The following is a 20,000-nucleotide window of genomic DNA, read 5'->3' on the forward strand; positions in this document are numbered from 1 at the left end:
AAAAATGAAGGAAATGGATCATGCATAGGACGTTTTGGATATCTGAATGATTTTGGGTTAGATTAAAGGATACATTGTTAGAAATTTCCAAGTGATCCCTTTTCGTGTTAATTAGTAATGCAAACAAGTCTAATAACAAACTGGATTAACGAGGAACCAGTGATTGTAAAGCTAGTAATTGCCATGGTTCGTATGTAACACATGTAATCATGAGAAGATTCACGGAAAACGGAATTTGAAATGTTATGCAGGGGTAAGTATTAGAAGGCATTTGTAGACTTTTGCTTCGATGTATTGTGCACATAAACGAGTATCTATTCTTCTCTTTAAATGAGATTTTACAGCCCTATCAGTAAATACGGTTAATGTTACGTGACCGTACTAAAAGGGCTATTCATGTCGCGATAGTTATCTTCGCGTTCTTCGTAGTCGGCCGTTCAAGGTCATACAATCAACGGCTTTCTTGTAAATAAAACGAGGACATGAAGACTTTGTTCCTAGATCTCAGATTATAACGTACACCTGCATTGGCCAAATCTGTTAAAGCCTCATTCATTAGTGCTAAAGAGAACGGTGTAACGCTTACCTGCTACACGGTAGAACCTGTGCAACTGGCTATTTTAATAGACAGGGTCTAGCTATAAAAGCCTCAGTTAGTCGTCCAAGCTTCACTTGGCAGTTTGTCTTCTGTAGTAAATCAACTAGATGTTTGCAATTTGTCAAATTTCTCCCCCTCCCTCCCTCTCTCTCTTTGGAGATGGGTTGGATATATCGCTTTGCCGTCATTAAAATTGGGTCGCTCCTGCGTGGTGTGGTTTAAGTCTGCGCAGCGACTTCCCCCAAGCTTGTTGGCTCGTTGCCTTTGTACATTGCTCACTAGCCAATACTCTTGTCCGATCCAGCACTTCCTGTTTACCACTCAGCTCGTAGTGCTGGAGAGTTCTTTGTCACGCAAGCTGGAAGTCGCATAGGCTAACCAGCCGCAAGGCAGTGTTTCCCTAAAAAAAAAACCCAATACGTCTGTTGTCTAGTTCCATTGCGCCTTGTGTTATGTGTTTAAAAGTGAATTATGCATGTTGATACCAAGGAACAGTGACATTAATGGTTAATATTCCTTGACAGGCTTTTCACCGTTCAGAGAGTTTGCGTTCACATTTCTATCTTTATTTCTCGAGAGTTTTAATACACGAAGCGAAATAACAATGACAGGCGAAGTGACCCTCTATCTTTTCTCCTGCCCTTACCATTCCGGAAACGAAACACAATTTTTTGACACCGACTCCGTTTACGTACAGAGGTTATTTTTTATTAGACAAGAGGTTTGGAAATAGAATTCAAATAAAAAATATTTCTCTTTGAAATGTTCAGTTTGTAAGTCGCTTTAATAATGCATTTGCTATCAAGCGCGGTGCGAGTCAACAATTAAAGCAAGTGATTTCAAGAGAGGATGGGCGAGAGAGAGAGAAGGAAAAAAATTATTTACCAGCAAAGGTCGGTCCGTATAGCAAAAAAAAGTGATATCGGTCTTGAAAAAGCTGCCCTCGACTTGCGGCCTCGAGCAGCAATTTCAAGGCCTCGGCCACAGTTTTTCTCTATACGGGCCTCCCAGCTGGCAAATAACATACCGTAAACACCTTTCTTGAGCAGGTGAACTTCACTCGGCAGGGAATCTCCATTCCACCACAAAGTTGTTTACAATGTCGACACTTCGACAGAAATCGATCCACCACGAGCGAGAATGCCTGGTTAAACGAACCGAAACGTTCGTCAGGTGTTGTTGCATGTAAATTCTAATGAGAAATGGACAGGAATGAAAAATACTGGATTAAAAATGCCAGAGAAAGATCAAATTTATGTCCTAGTCGGATTTTCAGAGTTTTAGTATTCTCTGTTTTAAATGTAAGTGAGTTAATACGCGGGTTGACACGTGCAAGAAACTTGAAGAAACAGTGCATTTACATGAAAGATATCTTTGTCAAGACTCCACTTTTGATTTATTTTAATTTCTTTCAAAAATATTTTTTTTCCAAAATCGAAGTTGCTAAACTCGGGGTGCGGCTTATCTGCGAGTGCGGCTTATACGCGAGTGCGGCTTATACGCCGTTGTTTACGGTATTTATTTTGACAATTGGGTGCGTGCTACTGTGAGTATTTAAATTACAACAAATGGTATATTTTAAATACTTGATTCTCGTGCTTTCGATTCATTTGGCATTGCCATCCTCAAGGGACTTGTGTTCTTCTGAAAGTATTATCAAAAATTGAGATATAGTGCACATCTTCACGTGTCGCGCACGTGACAGTGTTTTTTACGTGCATCAATGCACGAAAGTTTGGTCATCTTTAAAAGATGTTTATACATCTCACCTTCGTTTCTCTTTCATTTTTTTCTGCAAAAGATATTTCGATGGGTCATTTCGTTTCATCCTAAACCGTTCAATTAGCGTTTCCTTTCTCAAACACTGAGCAAGAATAACCATCGATCAGTAAAAAACAATGTGCTTTTCTCAAATTTTACCTCGTGTCAAGTGGTCATTGTCACCACCAGAAATGAAGATAATCTGGGTCCGGGTATTCACTACATACACAGTTGAACATCATGAGAAGCGCAATGTAAGAAGGACAGACTTCTCTCTTTTCTTTTCTTTAGTGCTAAATTAACGATACACCACTGCACTTTTGCAGGCCCGAGTATAGGCTACTTGTAGCCTCTTGTTTACAATAGTTCAGCTTTATTATAAGGGCCCAATTACATGGCGAGTTTCAGCACGGGCTGAAATTTCGCTCCGCTCTCCGGGTTGAAATTTTGCTGCGATTACATAATGAATTTCAGCCCGGGCGCAAAACGCAAATTTGCCTGAGAAAATTTACTGAGATGCGAAAACACAATTGCTGCGCATGCTCACGTTCCATTTTCAGCCCGGGCTGAAATTTCATTTCGATTACATGGACTATTTGCGTATTTTTCAGCCCGTTTGGCCGGGCTGAAAAAATCCTAGCCCGGTTATCTGAAACCAGGCTAGGATTTTCAGCCCGGGCTGTAACTTTTTCCATGTAATTGCCACTTTCATTTCCAGAAGATTTCTTTCAGAACCCGGGCTGAGATTCTCCATGTAATCAAGCCCTAAGTTTTACTTTCCTGTTATAGTTAGAATGTAATTCGGTCAGTCTACACTGTATTGCTGGGAGGGTATTATTTTTCACCAATTGCGTTATTATAGACGCGAAAAGAATCACGGGACCAGGATTCAAAATAGCATGCATTGACACGCAGCAGGACGTCAACAACAACCGCACATAAATACTACATGTAAATGTATTTATAATTCGGTTCGTCAATATTTCATGTATGCTTTAAGTTATCCCGTTTATAGCTGATTCTAACAGTTTGACTGCGCAAATAAAAATACACGTTAGGTATCCCTTAGCAATTAAAACTTCCGCCTTTCAGCCGCGTGCGATCGCTCGATCCGCACAACGAACAAATTGAATGTTTAAATAAATGCAGCATATAAAGTTCTGAGTTTGCTTGTTTTTCGGTAATATGTCATGATGTCAAGCATTTCCATCGATCGTTCGCTTGTTACAGTTATAACTTTTGATTTTTAATTGATTAAATAGGGGAAACTTCACTTCGCGTGATTTGAAATGAGAGCTAAGGATTTATTGACGTATAATGGCAGCAACCCGAAGATAAATGCAAAACCATGTGTGTTCTTATTCCAAGAACACACAGGCAAGGCTGAATTTTTCAAACAGAAATGCCGACTCTGTGATTTTAACTTTCATTGTCAGATTCATGTACATTGGTAAGAAGAAAGTACACGCAAGTCGCGTGTAATGGGCATAGCAATTTTACTCATGTCAAATTACACGCAGACTACGTGTAATTTCAGGCGCGTGTAATAGTTCCGGTAAAATTTTACACGCGCGTAACGCGCGCGTATTTTGCGCGTAAATTCGCCATCTTGCACCCATTTTACGTGCGTGTAGATGCTGCTACTCCTGTGGCCAGTACTGTATCTAATGGCGTAATTTCTAGCCGGTACATTATATACTGTAACATTTTAAGCCAGTGGCTAATGGCTTAATTTGTGGTCGGTATATCATATACTGTAACATACTAAGTCAGTATTCAACAGCGTATGTAGAGTTACAGTCGGTATACAGTTTGTTATACAGACCATAGTTACTGGCTTAAAATGTTACAGTATATATACTGTGTTATTAACATAATATTTTATTACATGTAGTGCCTCAAATATATACTCAAGGGAGCAAAGTTATGACAAAGGCAACAGAAACAAGGCCACGTACAAGGGAGTCGTATGGGCCTGTCAACCCTTTTTAACACATTAGCTTGACGGGTGTAATAAATTATTTGTTTCGTGTGTGATCGAACTAAATACTGCCCTCCATTCTTTCTTTGCACATCGAGAAAGTACATAATTGATGTATCTTGAATTGTTCCTGAAGGGAGAAGGTTTTAATTTTTGCATCCGCTTATATTCAAAATTGAGGGTGTCACAAAGCAAATGACGATTAATGCATTCAATCAGTTTTAGCCATAACAAACGCTTAATGTCTACTCGCTTTAAAGCCCAGTCGGGAGTACTCCCATATATGGGCTATATAGAAGTTAAATATTTTGAGTAAGAGCCGGTACAACGTAGATTTGATTTTAGTGCTGTACTATATTTGGCTGGCGAAACCAGTCTTCTTGAGGTACAATGAGAGTCTACATTGGATTGCTTTTCTGCACATATATATAGTAAGTGGATGTTGACATAATACAGGAAAAATGTGATAAAATATGGTAGTTACAACAAATACTAAGAGTATTACTAACCGCGCACTGGTGCTCAGTTGGTTGAGCATCGGGCTGTCATGCGGGAGGTCGTAAGTTCGACTCTGGCCTGACCAACACTCAGGGTCTTAAAATAACTGAGGAGAATGTGCTGCCTTTGTAATTACATCTGCAAATGGTTAGAGTTTCAAGTCTTCCCGGATAAGGACTGTAAACCGGAGGCCCCGTCTCATAACCCTCGTTGGAAATTAAATAGTATGGGACGTTAAAGAACCCACTCACTATTCGATAAGAGTATGGGACGTAGTCCCCGGTGTTGTGGTCTGACCTTACCTGGACGGTGGGATCTTTCACTTCCTTAAAATAAATTGTAAACTGTGTAATAAGCAGTCTGGCTAAAGTCCCCCGAAAACATTGTAAATTAGTCCTGAAAAGCCCCGAGGGGAGAGACTAATCTTCACTTCACTTCACTTCACTTCAGTCAAGGAAAAATAACGGAAAAGACTGTAAATAATAAAGTGCAATGTTATACTTTTCTTGGCAGATATTAAGACCGTTGGGATCAATTGTCCTGCCTTTTGAAATTAAAAAAAAAAGCTTCCCTGGCCTTACCTGCCTTACGGATAGAGTCTCTGTTGGAAAATATTGTTTCGATAGGAATTAATTACATGTCCTTAGAGATGTTGTGGCCCTCATGGGGAGAGAAGAGGAAATGTTCTGCAATTGTAGTAGGTTTGGATTTGGTGTTGGCGTTACCTAAAGTGCGGCGGTGTTCATTAAAACGGTCTTTTAAATGTCGTTGTTATTATTGATACCATCTACAGTACATAAGAGAAACTATTTTAGTTTCTCTTATGTACTGTAGATGGTATCAATAATAACAATAATAATAACTTTATTTCTATAGCGCTCTTATCCTATGTTCAAGGCGCCTTACAATCATGTATACAAACAACATTATTAATAAATATTTACAAATTTACAACCATATCCTATTATATTTACAATGATTAAAAAAAGGAAAAATTAAAACTAAAGCAATGTATACAAATCTATAGAAACAATGATCTGTTATTACTAAATTTACTAAACAAGTACGTCTTAAGTGATCTTTTAAAACTCGAAATGGTGTTAGACTTCCGAATTTCATAGGGTATTAGGTTCCATTCTCTTGGTGCATGAACAGCAAATGCTCTGTCTCCATAGGTCTTGGTATACGATCTAGGTTGCATTAAAAGTTCATAACTAACAGACCTCATTGATCTAGTATGACAACGATAATGTAGTTTCTGAGCTAAATAGCTAGGCGATATCCCATTCAGTGCTTTATACACTAAAAGCAGAATCTTGAAAATAATACGGTATTGAATCGGCAGCCAGTGAAGCTCGCATATAACAGGTGTGATATGCTGAAACCTACTCATTTGCAACACAACTCTAGCCGCCGTGTTTTGTACATACTGCAATCTTTGTAACTGATATTTAGGCAGGCCATATAATAATGCATTACAATAATCTAGGTTCGATGTGACAAATGCGTGAACAACAACTCCTGCAGATTCTTTAGTGAGATACTTCCTAATTCTATAAGAATAAAATAAGAATTAAACCATCGTAGTACAGTTCCTCTGATGCCAAATGATTTCTGCATTCGTGCCAGCAACAAGGTATGGTTAACGGTATCAAATGCCGCCGACAAATCCAATAAAACAAGGAAAACATTCTCGCCCATGTCCAATGACAGCATAATGTCATTTGTAACGGTGAGAAGCGCAGTCTCGGTGCTGTGGACAATCTTGTATGCCAATTGAAGAGGCTCATGTTTTGTCTATCAATTTAGATAGGAACTTTAAATTCGACACAGGGCAAAAGTTACTAAACTGCTCAAAATCTGCATTTAATTTCTTAAGAAGAGGTAATAGCAGCGCAACCTTAAGTTCCTTGGGCAGCAATCCAGATGACAATGACAAATTAATTACCCTTCTGAATACTGGAACAAGCCTAGAATAGCATTGCCGCATGATACTTACTGGAAATGGATCCAGTGCACATGCCTTAATAGTTGAACCTCTAGTCAACCTCAAGACGTCTTCATCTGTTATCGTTTCGAACTCGCTAAAGCATGACATACACTCAAAATCCTCCATAGTGCACTCCCCCAGATGCTCTTTCCTAATCAGCAACTCATCACGAATTCGCACAATCTTGGCACTGTAAAAAACGGCAGATGAAGGTTTTTCCAAAGGTTTATTCAAAAGCGAAAAAAATCACAACGCGTCCACTGACATCTAAGCAGTGTGTTGATTTTTGATTGGAACCCGACACCGGATTGGAGCACATGGTTAGACAATGACGCATACAAAACTGATTGACAGAATCACAACAGAAGATTATAAAAAAAGTCACACAACTTGTCACATCTTCCCTTTTTCCTAAGGAACGTTAAGAGAAAAACCAAAAAAACCAAAACATCAGGGAGTGACAAAGTCTTTGAGCCAATAGGGCGGTTTCACTTGCCCTTGCGACCTCCTCGGTCCAGCGTGCACCTCAGACGGAGGGCACTCTCCTGGCGGGACAGTAATCTCTGCCTCAGGGCTCGCTTCTGCTAACTTATCCGGGATAATTGGTTCTGGAACATCGTTGGATTCCCTTGTTTTGATTAGCTGCCGTCGATTTCCCCTATACACCGCCTGTCCTACTTGTACCCGCGGTAGCTCCTTGGACCAGCTGTGTCTGTGCATGTTCCGGAACTCCATGTTTTCTCACCAGGTAGTCTCATTCGCACTGTTTCTCCCACGCTGATCGGTTCTAACGGTTTGGCGTGCTTGTTGTAATAGTGTTGTTGCCTGTGCTTGGTACCTATCAACTTGCTCGTGTCTTCCTCAGTAGGAAAGCTGGGCTGTAACAGTTTGCCTGCTACCGGCAGCAGTGTTTTACAACGGCGACCCATGAGGCGTTGGGCGGGACTGGTGCCAATTCCTGCAGTGGGTGTGTTACGCCAGTCTAAGAGTGCTTGGAACTCTGATGCTCCAGCTGCCTTGCACTTTGCAAGCAAATTCTTAACAGTCTGAACTGCATTCTCTGCCTTGCCATTGGACTGAGGATAGGCCGGCGATGATGTCTTGTGCTCGAACATCCAGGTCCTGGAGAAAACTGAAAACTCGGCGGACGAAAACTGCAGACCATTGTCTGTGACTAGAGTGTCTGGAACTCCAATTCTTGCAAATATGGCTTTTAGTTCCTTGATAATAGCTCGAGAAGTAATGCTGCTCAGGCGGACCACTTCCATAAAGTTACTGAAGTAGTCACAGACAACTAATAACACCCTGTTATCAAATTCACAGAGGTCAGCGGCAACCTTAGCCCACGGGCGTGCAACGAACTCGTGTGACTGCGACTCACTCCTTTCCTTGATCATTGCGATGGGACAAACAGACATCGCACTTGGAAATGTATTCTCTCAGCTCCGTAGTCATACGCGGCCAGTAAAGGGTTTCTCTGGCCTGGCGCAAGCATCCTTCAATACCGATGTGAGACGCGTGCGTCTTCTCCATGAGTTCTTTTCTCATCGCTACTGGTTCACCTCTGGTAGGTAGGCGCGACTTAAGGTATCTGCCAGCAGCATTTCTCTTCCTTTCTTGTATTTTACTTTCAGATTGTATTTCTGCAGGCGCAACAACATCCTCGGAGTCGTTGGGGGGGCTGATGCCAGTGATTCCATAAAGATCGCCTCGAGGGGTTTATGATCCGTTTCTACATTCACCAGGTCTCGGCCATATACGTAGGCATCAAAACGCTCGCACGCAAAAACTATTGCCAGGAGTTCTTTCTCAATTTGGGCATAGCATGTCTCGGCCGGTGTCAGGGCTCGTGAGGCGTAAGCAACGGGCTTATTCTGCCCATTCTGCATCAGAGCGGCTCCAAGACCGGACTGGGATGCGTCACACTGTAGTGTAACTTCTTCTTTGAGATTATAGTAACGCAGAACTGGGGTGCGCGTAACCATTTCCTTTAGCTTCTCAAATGCAGTCTGTTGAGGTTCATTCCAAACCAACTGTGCGTCATTCTGTGTTAATTCCCTTAAAGGTTTGGTTGTATCGGAGAGGTGTGGGAGAAATTTGGCAAGGTACTGGGCCAGTCCCAGAAGACGTTGTACTCCTAGCTTGTCTGTAGGGGGCGGCATCTCAACAATATCTCGATATTTGGCAGGGTCTATTCTCAGTCCCTGATCAGTAGCCATGTGTCCAATGAAGAGCACTTGTGGCTGTCGCAGCCTGAGCTTCTCTCGGTCTAGGCGAACATTTCTTTCTTTGCATCTTTGGAGGAAGAGCAGAAGATTTTTGTCATGATTCTGAGCCGCTTCTTCAAACCTGTCACCATAACCGACTGCAATAAAATCGTCTGCCACCACCTCAATACCCGACATGCCCTCAATAAGCTTGTGCATTTTCCGTTGAAACACTTCCGGAGCTGATGAGATGCCGAATGGCATGCGCCTCCAGCGATAACGACCAAAGGGGGTCTGGAAGGTAGTCAGGTATGAAGATTCTTCATCAGGGTTGACGTGCCAGAACCCATTTTTGACATCCAAAATTGTGAAGACCTTTCCTCCATGGAGGCGTGTCGCAATGTCCTCAATGGTCGGAAGCTGATAATTTTCTCTCTGTATTGCGCGATTCAGATCTTTGGGGTCGAGACATATGCGCAAATTTCCATTCTTTTTGGGTACTGCGACAATGGAGCTTATCTACCTGGTGGGCGTGGTCACCGGAGCTACGACATCTTGCGCTTCTAAATCATCTAATACTTCCTTAAGCCTGGGCCTTAATGCCACCGCAATGCGACGCGGGGCATGTTGTACCGGGGGAACAGTTTCGCCTAGATTAATCTTGTATTCGCCATCAAGTTGGCCTAGGTCGTCACCAAAGACCTCTGGGAACTCTGACATGAGCTCCTCTTTGGTTACTGGTGAATGCGGGGCATCCACTGCAAAAACTGAAGCACTTCCAGTCTCGGGCCTGCGGATAAAGTCATTATCTTTGTACTGGATGATGCCCATAGCTAAGCATGAATTGATGCCAAGAATAGGACGTAGGTCAGCGTTGTCGACTAAACGGCAATCCAGAAGGAATGACCTTTCGTTTCTCCAGACGCGGATGCGACGCAACCAACGACTTTAACTTTCGAGCCCTCATAGGCGACAAGCGATGTCTCGGTGTGGGTTACCTTCTATATGTAGTGGAATCACGTTACACTGAGCTCCTGTATCTGGCTGAAAGCGAAAAAAATTACCAGACTCTAATTTCAATGTGATCAGTTGTGAGTCATCGAGTTTCATGGCTGCTACGTCTGTTTGGTACATTTCACTGGCCTCCTCGTCTTCTAAGTCAGCTGCTTTGACTTCCTTGGACTTGCATTTCGCTATGAAGTGGTTCCTCTTTCCACACTTCAGGCATTCCTTACCGACGAGTGCGGGACAGGATTCCAAGTTTTCCATATGTTGATATCCACAATTGTCACACTCTCGTCCGCGTTGACCTTGCTGTTGCTTTCTCCGCGTATTCTTCTTTGATTTTCTTGCGGTAAAGGAGCGCTCTTGATCGACTTTGTTGGTTTCAGATTCTGTGACGTCTCCAACGACTTTCATTTGTGCTTTCATGCTTTTGGCGGTGCGACAAATCTCGTCGGTTTTGGCTAAGGTGAGGTCAGACTCGCGTAGCAATCTCTCTCGGACTTTCGCGTCGTGTATCCCAAAAATCAGACGGTCTCTGAGTATTTCGTCTGGGGTTATGGTATTAAAATCGCATCCCGCGGCGAGTTTGTGAAGTGCGGTCTTGTACTGGTCATATGTTTCTCCTGTCTCTTGTGATCGGCGATTGAATCCGTAGCGCTCATACTGGACATGTTTCCAAGGTTGGCAATATTCGGCGAATTTCGTCAACACCGGGGCAATCTTATTCTTGTCACCTTCATCGGCCCAGTCTGTAAATGTGGAATAAACATCGCGAGCCTCTTCTCCTATGACTGTGAGGAGAGTAGCAACTTGGACTGGTTCGGCTTTCTTGTTAAGCTTCGTGGCCAGAGAATAACTTGTCCATGCTAAGTGAAGTTTCTTCCACTTCTCTGAGGCGTTTTGATCATGAAGTTCTAGGAGTGCTGGCGGCGGTAAACCAAATCCTGATGCCATACTAGTAGCCTTTGGTCCGTGTGGGTCCTGACACCGCTGCCATCTGGTAAGAAACGGCAGATGAAGGTTTTTCCAAAGGTTTATTCAAAAGCGAAAAAAATCACAACGTGTCCACTGACATCCAAGCAGTGTGTTGTTTTTCGATTGCAACCCGACACCGGATTGGAGCACATGGTTAGACAATGACGCATACAAAAATGATTGACAGAATCACAACAGAAGATTATAAAAAAAGTCACACAACTTGTCACAGGCACTAAAGAAATCAGCAAAGGCATTCGCGAGTTCTTGGTCACTGTTCGCATACGGATATCTTTTGTCTATGTTCCTTTGCAGTAACTTATCAACTGTGCAAAAAAGTAGCTTGCTATCATGGACATTGTCCTGAATTACAGCTGAGTAATGCTGTTCTTTCGCCTTATAGAGCATAGCATTTACAACATTGCACTGTTCCAAATAATTCACCCTGTCAATTTCAAAACCAGTCGAACGCCATTTGGTCGAATGATAATAGTGTGAGTTCTTTTAGGTGCCAACCTGTCCAAAGCCTTGCATAAGACCTCATCATACTCCCTAGCCAATGACTCAATTCTTTGCAAGACACACTGATCCGACAAAGCCGACGATCCAATAATATCATTAAAAGCATCAAAATCAAAACTCTTTAATTTACGAGAGACGACAGTCCTCCTCCCATTTAATGGTTTCCGTAAATTCAAATTAAAGCAAACAACCTTATGATCCGAGATAAACTGTTCCATGACTGTAACATTCTTGAAGCCTAAGGCACCCTCAGTCTCATTCCTTGTAATGACCAAGTCCAATATATGACCTCGTTTATGGGTTTGGTACACACACACATGTTGCTTTAAATTGAACAAATCCAGCAGCTCTCTAAATCGCGTCGCGTCCCAATCAGCCTTGTCGTCATTATGGAAGTTAAAATCCCCATATATCAAAAGCTCTTCTGAGCATATTACAGTCTCTTGCAATAGACTAGAAAACTCCTCCAGAAAGACTCCAACTGAAGCACCCCCCGAGGGACGGTAGACAAGGATTGCTCTCAAACTCTTACGAGCAACAAAAGTGATATCCATGCATTCAGATGATGTAAAAGAATGCTCACATAACCTTGTTTTAAAGCCAATACCTTGCTTGTAAACAAGGCCCACGCCTCTGCCCCGTCCTACCGATCGTGGGGTGTGCAGGAGACGATAACCATTCGGACAGAGCTCTCCAATAGTCACTTCACTACCTTCCATATGCAACCATGTTTCTGTAATCCCCAACAAATCCACCTTGAAATCCACAACGAAGTCTTTAACAATAAGAGTTTTGTTGCCTAATGAACGAGCGTTCATAAGGCACGAGGTGAATTCCCTGTTGAACGAAAATTTAGGAGCAACACTGACGCGATCCAAAGAACGAAGATCATGCAAATTAGATCCCTTTGGAAGAGAATGTGGACTCCGTAGGTGTCCATTCTTGACCATTCGATTTAAAGAAACAATTGTTGTAATCCTACGGTCAGGGCCTGGATTCAATTTAAACACCAAGTCGCCTACATCTAGAATAAAATGGAAAGTCGCATTCGAGTTCGCATAGTAAGCACACGGTCTTTTGTGTCGCCTTAACTTGATCTTTAGCGAACCTCGACGAGTGTTTGAGGAGCCCAGTAACGTAATGAAGCGTCCAAGGAGATCATTGTTTGAATTCCAGGGCAGCCAATACAATAGACGGCAATCAGCATGCAAATGACCATGCAAATGATCGACTAGACTCTCGCCTCGGAAAACCAGCGAAGCTCAGGATAAATAATCTTCAAATCCCTTACGTTCGTTCATTTCACATAAACAAAACCACTCCAGCAATAAGCTACCCCATTTAGACGTCATCTAGACTGTTCTATCGCGCTGAACACTTGTCCGTACAGGAGAAAAAAGAACATAAAAGTGCACCACAAAATACGGTGGCCAGCCGCATCACGCATCATTGCATGTATCATTGCATGTATGCATCTGTTACACTGAATCATGTAGATAACGTTTTTAGTTTTGCAAGTTATGTGGGAATTAATGGAGCTTGTTTCGCCAGTAGAGAAGGTGTAGTTGGTTAGTCCATCGAAAATGTAAGGACAGGTAGCGCAGTTTTTGTCACAGCAAAAAGGACCGGAAGGGAGTGCGGAATTAGGGTGACTTACATTTAGGGGACAGTTTAGCTGTTACCAGCGGGTCTCGAAGGTTAGGGGAGCGCCTGAAAGCCACAACAGGTAGACGTAGGAAAGCATTTTTGCAGCGGTCAGTGGAAAGAAGTAGATTGCAGTGTTTTTTTATTACGTTGAAGATGGAAGGAAGTAATGGATTACGAAAACCACTAAAAGTGATGGAAGTTATGGATATAGTACACCACTAGACTCAAATCTACGTTGTATCGGCTCTTGCTCAAAATATTTACCTTTTCAACTTGTAATTAAGTCGATCAGATCGAGCCACTGATCCAACGTACACCGACAGGAAGATTGTCGACGGTTGCTTGCTTAAAAACACTGGGCTATATATGTATTTGCCGCAGGATGAGTATGGTATTATTTTTGCCCATGTTGGTATAGTGTTCGCGGTGTGTTCCTAAGATAGGGTACCTAAATTGTATCAGCTAAAATAGCAGTGCATAAATACCCAGTTAAGCAGAAAACAAATGATCTGTTAAAGTTAAAGTATTGCGTTTTTCTCTCCTCCATTAGTCTGCCGGAAACTGTATGTCATTATCACCTACATGTAAAAAGCTGCTGCCATCTAACTTATTAAGCTGATACTGAGATGCAATTAGTAACACCTCAGTTTCGTCAGCATCAAGTAGGCAATATACCTTTCCATAGCTCTCATTGCGGCATCTTGACTGACTTGGCAATCTGGTTTGAAACTTACATAAAGTTCAGTAAAGCAATGAAGACATGGTAGGTCTTTCCATAACGTTGAAGAATGAATAGATAATAAATAAGAGAGGACCCAAACAAGAGCCTTGGCGAGCCCCGCAATCGAGATTAAAGCCAAGCAGAAAGTATTCGACTGATAGATATCCGCTTGCTTCTATTAGACAAATACGATCTAAACCAGTTCAGAACTGTCCCTCGAAGCCCAACGGTGTTTTGCAACCGATTAACAAGGATCTCTTGATCTTGATCTTGGGGATACATATACGAAATTGAGTGTAAGAATTAACCAAAGGTGAGGATAAATCGACCCTTTCAAATATGAATTAAGGTGTTTCAGCTAGGCAAGTTAAGAATTTTGGAGTTCTGCGGATTTAAAAAAGATTAAAACCATTGGGTTTAGCAGAAAAGGTGATCTAACAAAAATTGTCTACTTTGGATTTCAAAAATATGGCACTGAATATGACTCGCTACGTTATATTGGAGTGCTGTTCCTAACTGAAGAAAGAAAAGAACATTTATTGGTTGGGTTCCAGAAAAGGAACAACCCTTGTTTGATGCCATTGGAATGGTGTATAATTGACCAAATTGACTTTCGTGCAAAAATTGACAGTGCAGGCTGCAGGAATCTTGAAGATAAGTTTACTAGGATAACAATAATTATTTGCTCTCATTTGTGAAATAGTTTGAGCTCAAATAGTTTGACCTCCTTGTTGTTTATTTTTGTTTACATTATGAATTTTCTAGAACAGTCTTATTTAAATTATGTCTTTCTTTTGATAAATAAATAAATAAACAAGTTTTGTAGCTATCAGAAATAAAAAAACTTGAAATACACTGTAACTTTAATTATATTTAACAGTTATTTGCCAATGGCAAAGTGAGTGTACATCTGAGACAAACAATTGTCTCCATGACTTCAAAGCTGAACAACTTTATCTATTATTGATTGACGACACAACTTATTTCTGTTTTAACAGTCATGAGCGCCTGCGGCAGTCCTGCCGTTGTGTTTTGCTTTATATTCACAAGCTAGTGCGGTTAATATAAAATCATTTAGCGGTATTATTTCTACAGGAAACCACTCAACCAATCAGATTACTGGAAACTCTTTGTACATCTCCGAAATTCTGCTAATTATTTATTATGTTTGCTGTTATTCCACCCCATCCCTTTATAGCATTCAGATATTCGCGGATCCTTGTTAGATAAGGAGTCGTCTGATTTCCTCCCTGTAACATCTGGAGTCCCGCAAGGGTCAATTTTGGGGCCTTAACTGATATTCAGATATTCAGATATTCAGATATAAATTTCACCTTCGTTGTGCAGATTATTTAATTTGTCCTTAGAGCTTGAGACATTTCCTGAAAAATGGAAAGACGCAATTCTTGTCCCTCAAGTTGTTCATAAATTCACTGTTGCTCTTGAGAGGAAACAACAAGTTGATGTTATTTATCTAGATTTTTCTAAGGCTTTTGATCGTGTGTCTCACGAAAAGCTTCTATTTAAGCTTGAATGCCTTGGCATTGGCGGATCCTTGTTAGATAAGGAGTCGTCTGATTTCCTCCCTGTAACATCTGGAGTCCCGCAAGGGTCAATTTTGGGGCCTTATCTGATCTTGCTTTTTATCAATGATATGCCCAATGCAATTTCAAAGGAAACATCGTTACCCCTCTTTGCTGATGGCTCAAAGTGTTTTCGGTTAATTCTTGGACGCGATGAAGGCGAAAAATTGCAGGATGACTTGAAGAAGTTATTCCAGTGGTCTTGCATTTGGGGTATGGAGTTTAATGCCAAGAAGTGTAAGGTTTTAAGGGTGGCTCATATAAGATCAATTGATGATAGGGACTATTAACTTAAGCTTGGTGGGATAAAGCTAGACCGTGTTGATGTTGAGACACGTAATGGTAGTCCCTGGTTCAACTTCCCAGCCGCACTTGTAAATAGCCAACTGGTTTGCCTCCAGCCAGTTGGGATTCTTAACAGTTGTTGTTGTTCTGTTCTGTCATTTCGTTGTGTTTCATTGGCTCTGAAAAGCCCCTATGGGGAGCGGTCAATTAAGTATGTATTGTATTATTATTGTATTGGAATATGGTTGATTAATCTTGTGGGGAGGCAATTTTGTCTGTGCTGGCTTGTGGTGATAGGCATGCGCATAACCGCACGCCTATATCTGCCCGCACTACCTTTGCACAGCTGATATTCTCCAAAAATCTGATGTATATATTGTATTCCCCATTTTGTGTTCTTTGACGCTATTGCGATTCTTGGGTTATTCATGTTAAAGGTTTGTTAAATTATTTCTGAAATTTTTCCTACACGTAAGTGCCAATTTTGTTGATTTGCTCGAAGGAATTTCAATATTTTGCGTAAACAGCGTCGCTCACATCGAACAGAAATTTAGCTGGCTGGCGAATATGTGTAGTATAGTCAGTTGCACTGTTTTCGGAGATTTTGTTGCACAGAGATACAAAACTGCAAATGGAAACTTCTTATATGTTGAAAAACATACCTTGTAGCTTGATGTATGTCGAAAAAAAAGTAAAATTAAATCTAACAGACCGCATTCGAAAATGAAAGAGTAAAACGCGACACTTGATAAAAATCGCATTTAATAAGAAACAGATCTTACTTAGTATACTTCAACGAAAACTTGAATCTTCTTACCTAAAGAACAAACGCAAGCAGACTAATTGATAAGTGTTTGGAACGTATCGTTCGAATTTGCTTCGTTTTTACAAAGGAAAGGAAAGGAAAGGAAAGGAAAGGAACTTTATTTGAGTTCAACGAAATACATGCAGAATCGTGAAGTGTAAGTGTCCGGGAAATAGGGCAACATACTGTACATTTTAATACCTGACGTGTTTACAGTTTACTGGTCGGTGGTGATAAGATTTTTAATTTCCAACCATAAATTTCTTAAAAGCAAAGTGACAAGACAATGATTTGCACGAAAATTAATGCAGCCAGCTTGGCGACTTTTCATTTAGTCCGGTAGATGCCTTTTCTTTTCGGCCTGATTACACAGATTTTTCAGCCAAAGACTGAAAATTGCTTGAAAGATTTTTTATCGTGTGTCTTCATGGTAACATCCCAGGGTTAATTTCAGCTTGGGTTATAATTAATATGCAGTTGGGTTGTTTCGGAGTAATAATCTCAGGTTGAAATTCATAATTTCACTGTTTAAGCAATTATAAGAATACTGTGTTGTTTGTTTAGTATAAACTAGAAGTTGAAATTATCTTTATTTAAAATATACTGGTTCATTCATCCCACACAAAGGGGCTTATTAATATTACCCAGGCAATGACAATACTGCACGTAATAAGCCTCAAGCTTTCATGTTTAGAAACCAATCAGTCAGATTAGGATAGAGTATAGAGTGGCTCTGGGACAAAAGTCAGTAGAGAAATGGGGTACCTTTTTTGTATATCATGCAAGTAATTTTTGTTATGAAAGTTACAAATTTTTCCTACAAGATTCGATAATGCATGGATAACCACATTAAATCATCATATTTTGCAGAGTCATTTCTTGTTGTCGAGGACCTAGCATCCATTTTGGTAAGTTGTTCACTGTTACTCATTTCTTAATAACACAACAAGTAATAATTTATGTGTGATAAACCAAAACCTTTTGTTGTTTTCTCTTTATTCAGTTTGGATCAAGTTAGTGACTTCGTCAGAATTTCTTATGTTTTTCTCATGATTAGTTGCGAATGACGCATCTAAATGATCCACCAGTATTATTTATCCCTTAAATATTTTTTTCACCCGGATTCAGTATTCCTGCTCAAAAAGTTTTAAAGAGGAACATCGCAAGGTATTAAGTAATATTAGCTTTCTGGGCGTACCTGTAATAAGTTATTTGTCTGTCGTTTGATTGAACTGTGACTAAGTCACTTGTGTTCATTTTGTGTTTATTTTTATTCCAACTTATTTTCATTATCCTAATTACTATTATTTGGTTGTTTACCCATAATTACTCAATTTCCTCACATTCTTGCTTGTGTAGTTGTGTTACATGTATTCCCACACATTTCTCTTACCTAATTCCTATTGTGTAGGAGTGGTAAACTCCTTCTTCCCTTAGGTAAATCCTGTATTGGTGGGTAGTAAATTTAACCCCCTAGCCTTATTTGGTTTTTAGTTATTTTTGTACTTTCCAGAAATCCATTATAAAGTGGCTACTATTTAGTCAGTAAGTTCAGTTGTTCAGTTAAGTTATCTGAAAAGTGTCAGTCTTCAAGACAAGTCATTTTCCAAGTCTTCTCAGATGTGTAGTTATCAATAACATTTGGTATGTTATCAGTATTTTCCTATTTCTTTATTTATGCCTAGCCTAGAGTTTAGTTACTACATATAGCTTTCTATTTCTGTTCTTGATTTTAGTTCTTAGTAGTGATTGCAACATTTCATTAGCATATGTCTAGGTTTATTTATGTTGAACTTTAGTCTGGCATAGCATGTGATTTGTCTGTTGAATATTTTTGCTTTTTTCCAATGATAATTACTTTTCATTGCATTTGATTCCAAATGATCCGTTTGTTACCATTATTTCACAATTACTAGTTTCAATGTCCTATTGCAGCATTATTGTGCAATATGTAATTTGAAGCTCTTGCTATTGCCAAGTCCATGCTTCATATAATAGTTCTTGGATTATAACATTGTTTAGTTTGTTTACAATTTGCAGTCATTTTACTCGTTTTCTTAGTAATTTCTTTGCCTTTTAGTTCGCAAGCATGTTTCTTCATGTATCAGCTATTTAGCTAGTTTTTATTGTTCAGCTTGTAAATAATGTCAATTTACTGTTTAATCCATTGGCTTATTGTGCTTTTGTTTATTTGTGTTTAGTGTTACTCGCTCCTGTTTTTTTGTCATTATATCACTCTTTTGACTCTAATAAACTCGTAAAACTTAGCTCAAATTTGTTATTCTTGCGTCAACTGTTTTGGCTGTCTTACCGAACTTATACAACCCTCTATTCTTTCCTTACACATCCATAAAGTAAGTGATGTATTTTGATATTTTTTTGTTTACATTCACTTGATCTCGATCCAGGATGTTTGCGTAGGCATAAATGATTTGTGTTAGAAAGTTATTTCCCACTAGATTATGTTTTACCGAAAGACTTGGCAGTGGATAACCACATGAAATTAAAACAATTTTAGAGCTACGAAAAATGGGGCGAGACAAGGAGGAAACGCTTGCAGACAAACCCCTGCATTTTGAAAACCGGCAAGTTGACCTGTGATGGATGTCATCAACTGTCATAAATTGACCAAGAAAATATTTGGTCTTCCATAGTGGAAATTGAACTTTGTGCAAGAGAAGGTTAAAAACTTTGGCAAGGAAAATAACAGGCATAACAGGCATTTCTACACACGTGTAAATGAGCACCTTTTCTGGGATAAAAATTATCATATTTTCAAGCACCTTACTTTTTCTACAGATCTGTTTCGTGGGGGCTGTTGTTTTACCCCCACTCGTCAGGGAAGGACTTTACGAATGGATCACAGCATCTAATTACAAGTGATTACAACAGCTAGGCTATTTCGAATTTTTTAAATTCTTTTCAACAAGAATTTTGTTCCGTGCCTACGCCGCACCCAGAAATCATACAAGAAAGCCGAACGAGTGTGTGTAAGCGAGTTAAATAAAGGAGCGAAAGCTATTGCTGAGGAACTGAAAATAGAAGACAGAGTGGAATCGATTGCCGAACGAGACGCATTCATAACATCAAAAGACCACAAAGCAAACTTCGGAAACGTACCAACATGCCGACTTATAAACCCAACGAAGTCTGAAATCGGCAAGATCTGTAAGCAGATATTAAAAAAAGTTCATAAGGGAAGCAGTGCTCTCAACAAAAGTCTACCTCTGGAAAAACACCCAATCTGTTATAAGCTGGTTTAATAACATCCAGGACAAGCAAAACGCTTTTTTTTATCAGTTTCGACATCATGGACTTTTATCCCTCGATCAGCAAATGCTTACTGAATGAAGCCATTGATTTCGCGGCACAGTACACAAACATCTGCACGCATGAAAGGCACATTATTATGCAATCAAAAA

General features: G+C 40.3%; 3 protein-coding genes across 7 annotated transcripts in view; 1 reads left to right on the top strand and 2 right to left on the bottom strand.

The window, feature by feature from the left end:
* Positions 1–20,000, top strand: part of LOC137997873 (tetratricopeptide repeat protein 28-like) — a 140,715-nt gene that overhangs the window by 19,452 nt on the left and 101,263 nt on the right. For all 5 annotated transcript variants that reach the window (XR_011122620.1, XR_011122619.1, XR_011122621.1 and 2 more), the window contains one exon: positions 17,449–17,486. The gene's annotated coding sequence lies outside the window, so the exon portion shown is untranslated. The remainder of the gene's footprint in view (positions 1–17,448; positions 17,487–20,000) is intronic.
* Positions 6,189–11,423, bottom strand: LOC137995064 (uncharacterized). Its single transcript, XM_068840653.1, has 2 exons — positions 11,239–11,423; positions 6,189–7,018 (listed from the first exon to the last, which is right to left on the bottom strand). Exons 1-2 carry the CDS (start codon positions 11,421–11,423, stop codon positions 6,625–6,627), a joined length of 579 nt encoding a protein of 192 aa, XP_068696754.1. The 3' UTR covers positions 6,189–6,624.
* LOC137994307 (uncharacterized) lies at positions 9,999–10,994 on the bottom strand. Its single transcript, XM_068839892.1, has one exon. It carries the CDS (start codon positions 10,992–10,994, stop codon positions 9,999–10,001), a length of 996 nt encoding a protein of 331 aa, XP_068695993.1.

The sequence above is a fragment of the Montipora foliosa genome, chromosome 3, assembly GCF_036669935.1.
Source record: "Montipora foliosa isolate CH-2021 chromosome 3, ASM3666993v2, whole genome shotgun sequence".
In the NCBI taxonomy this organism is placed as follows: domain Eukaryota; kingdom Metazoa; phylum Cnidaria; class Anthozoa; order Scleractinia; family Acroporidae; genus Montipora; species Montipora foliosa.

What these genes read in the sequence shown, in the direction of transcription:
- LOC137994307 (XM_068839892.1), bottom strand. Translation starts at nt 10,994, where the DNA reads ATGGCATCAGGATTTGGTTTACCGCCGCCAGCACTCCTAGAACTTCAT.
- LOC137995064 (XM_068840653.1), bottom strand. Translation starts at nt 11,423, where the DNA reads ATGCTCTATAAGGCGAAAGAACAGCATTACTCAGCTGTAATTCAGGAC. An exon ending in TTCTTTAGTGCCTGTGACAA is followed by an intron (nt 7,019 to 11,238) that starts GTTGTGTGACTT and finishes CGTTTTTTACAG; the next exon opens with TGCCAAGATTGTGCGAATTC.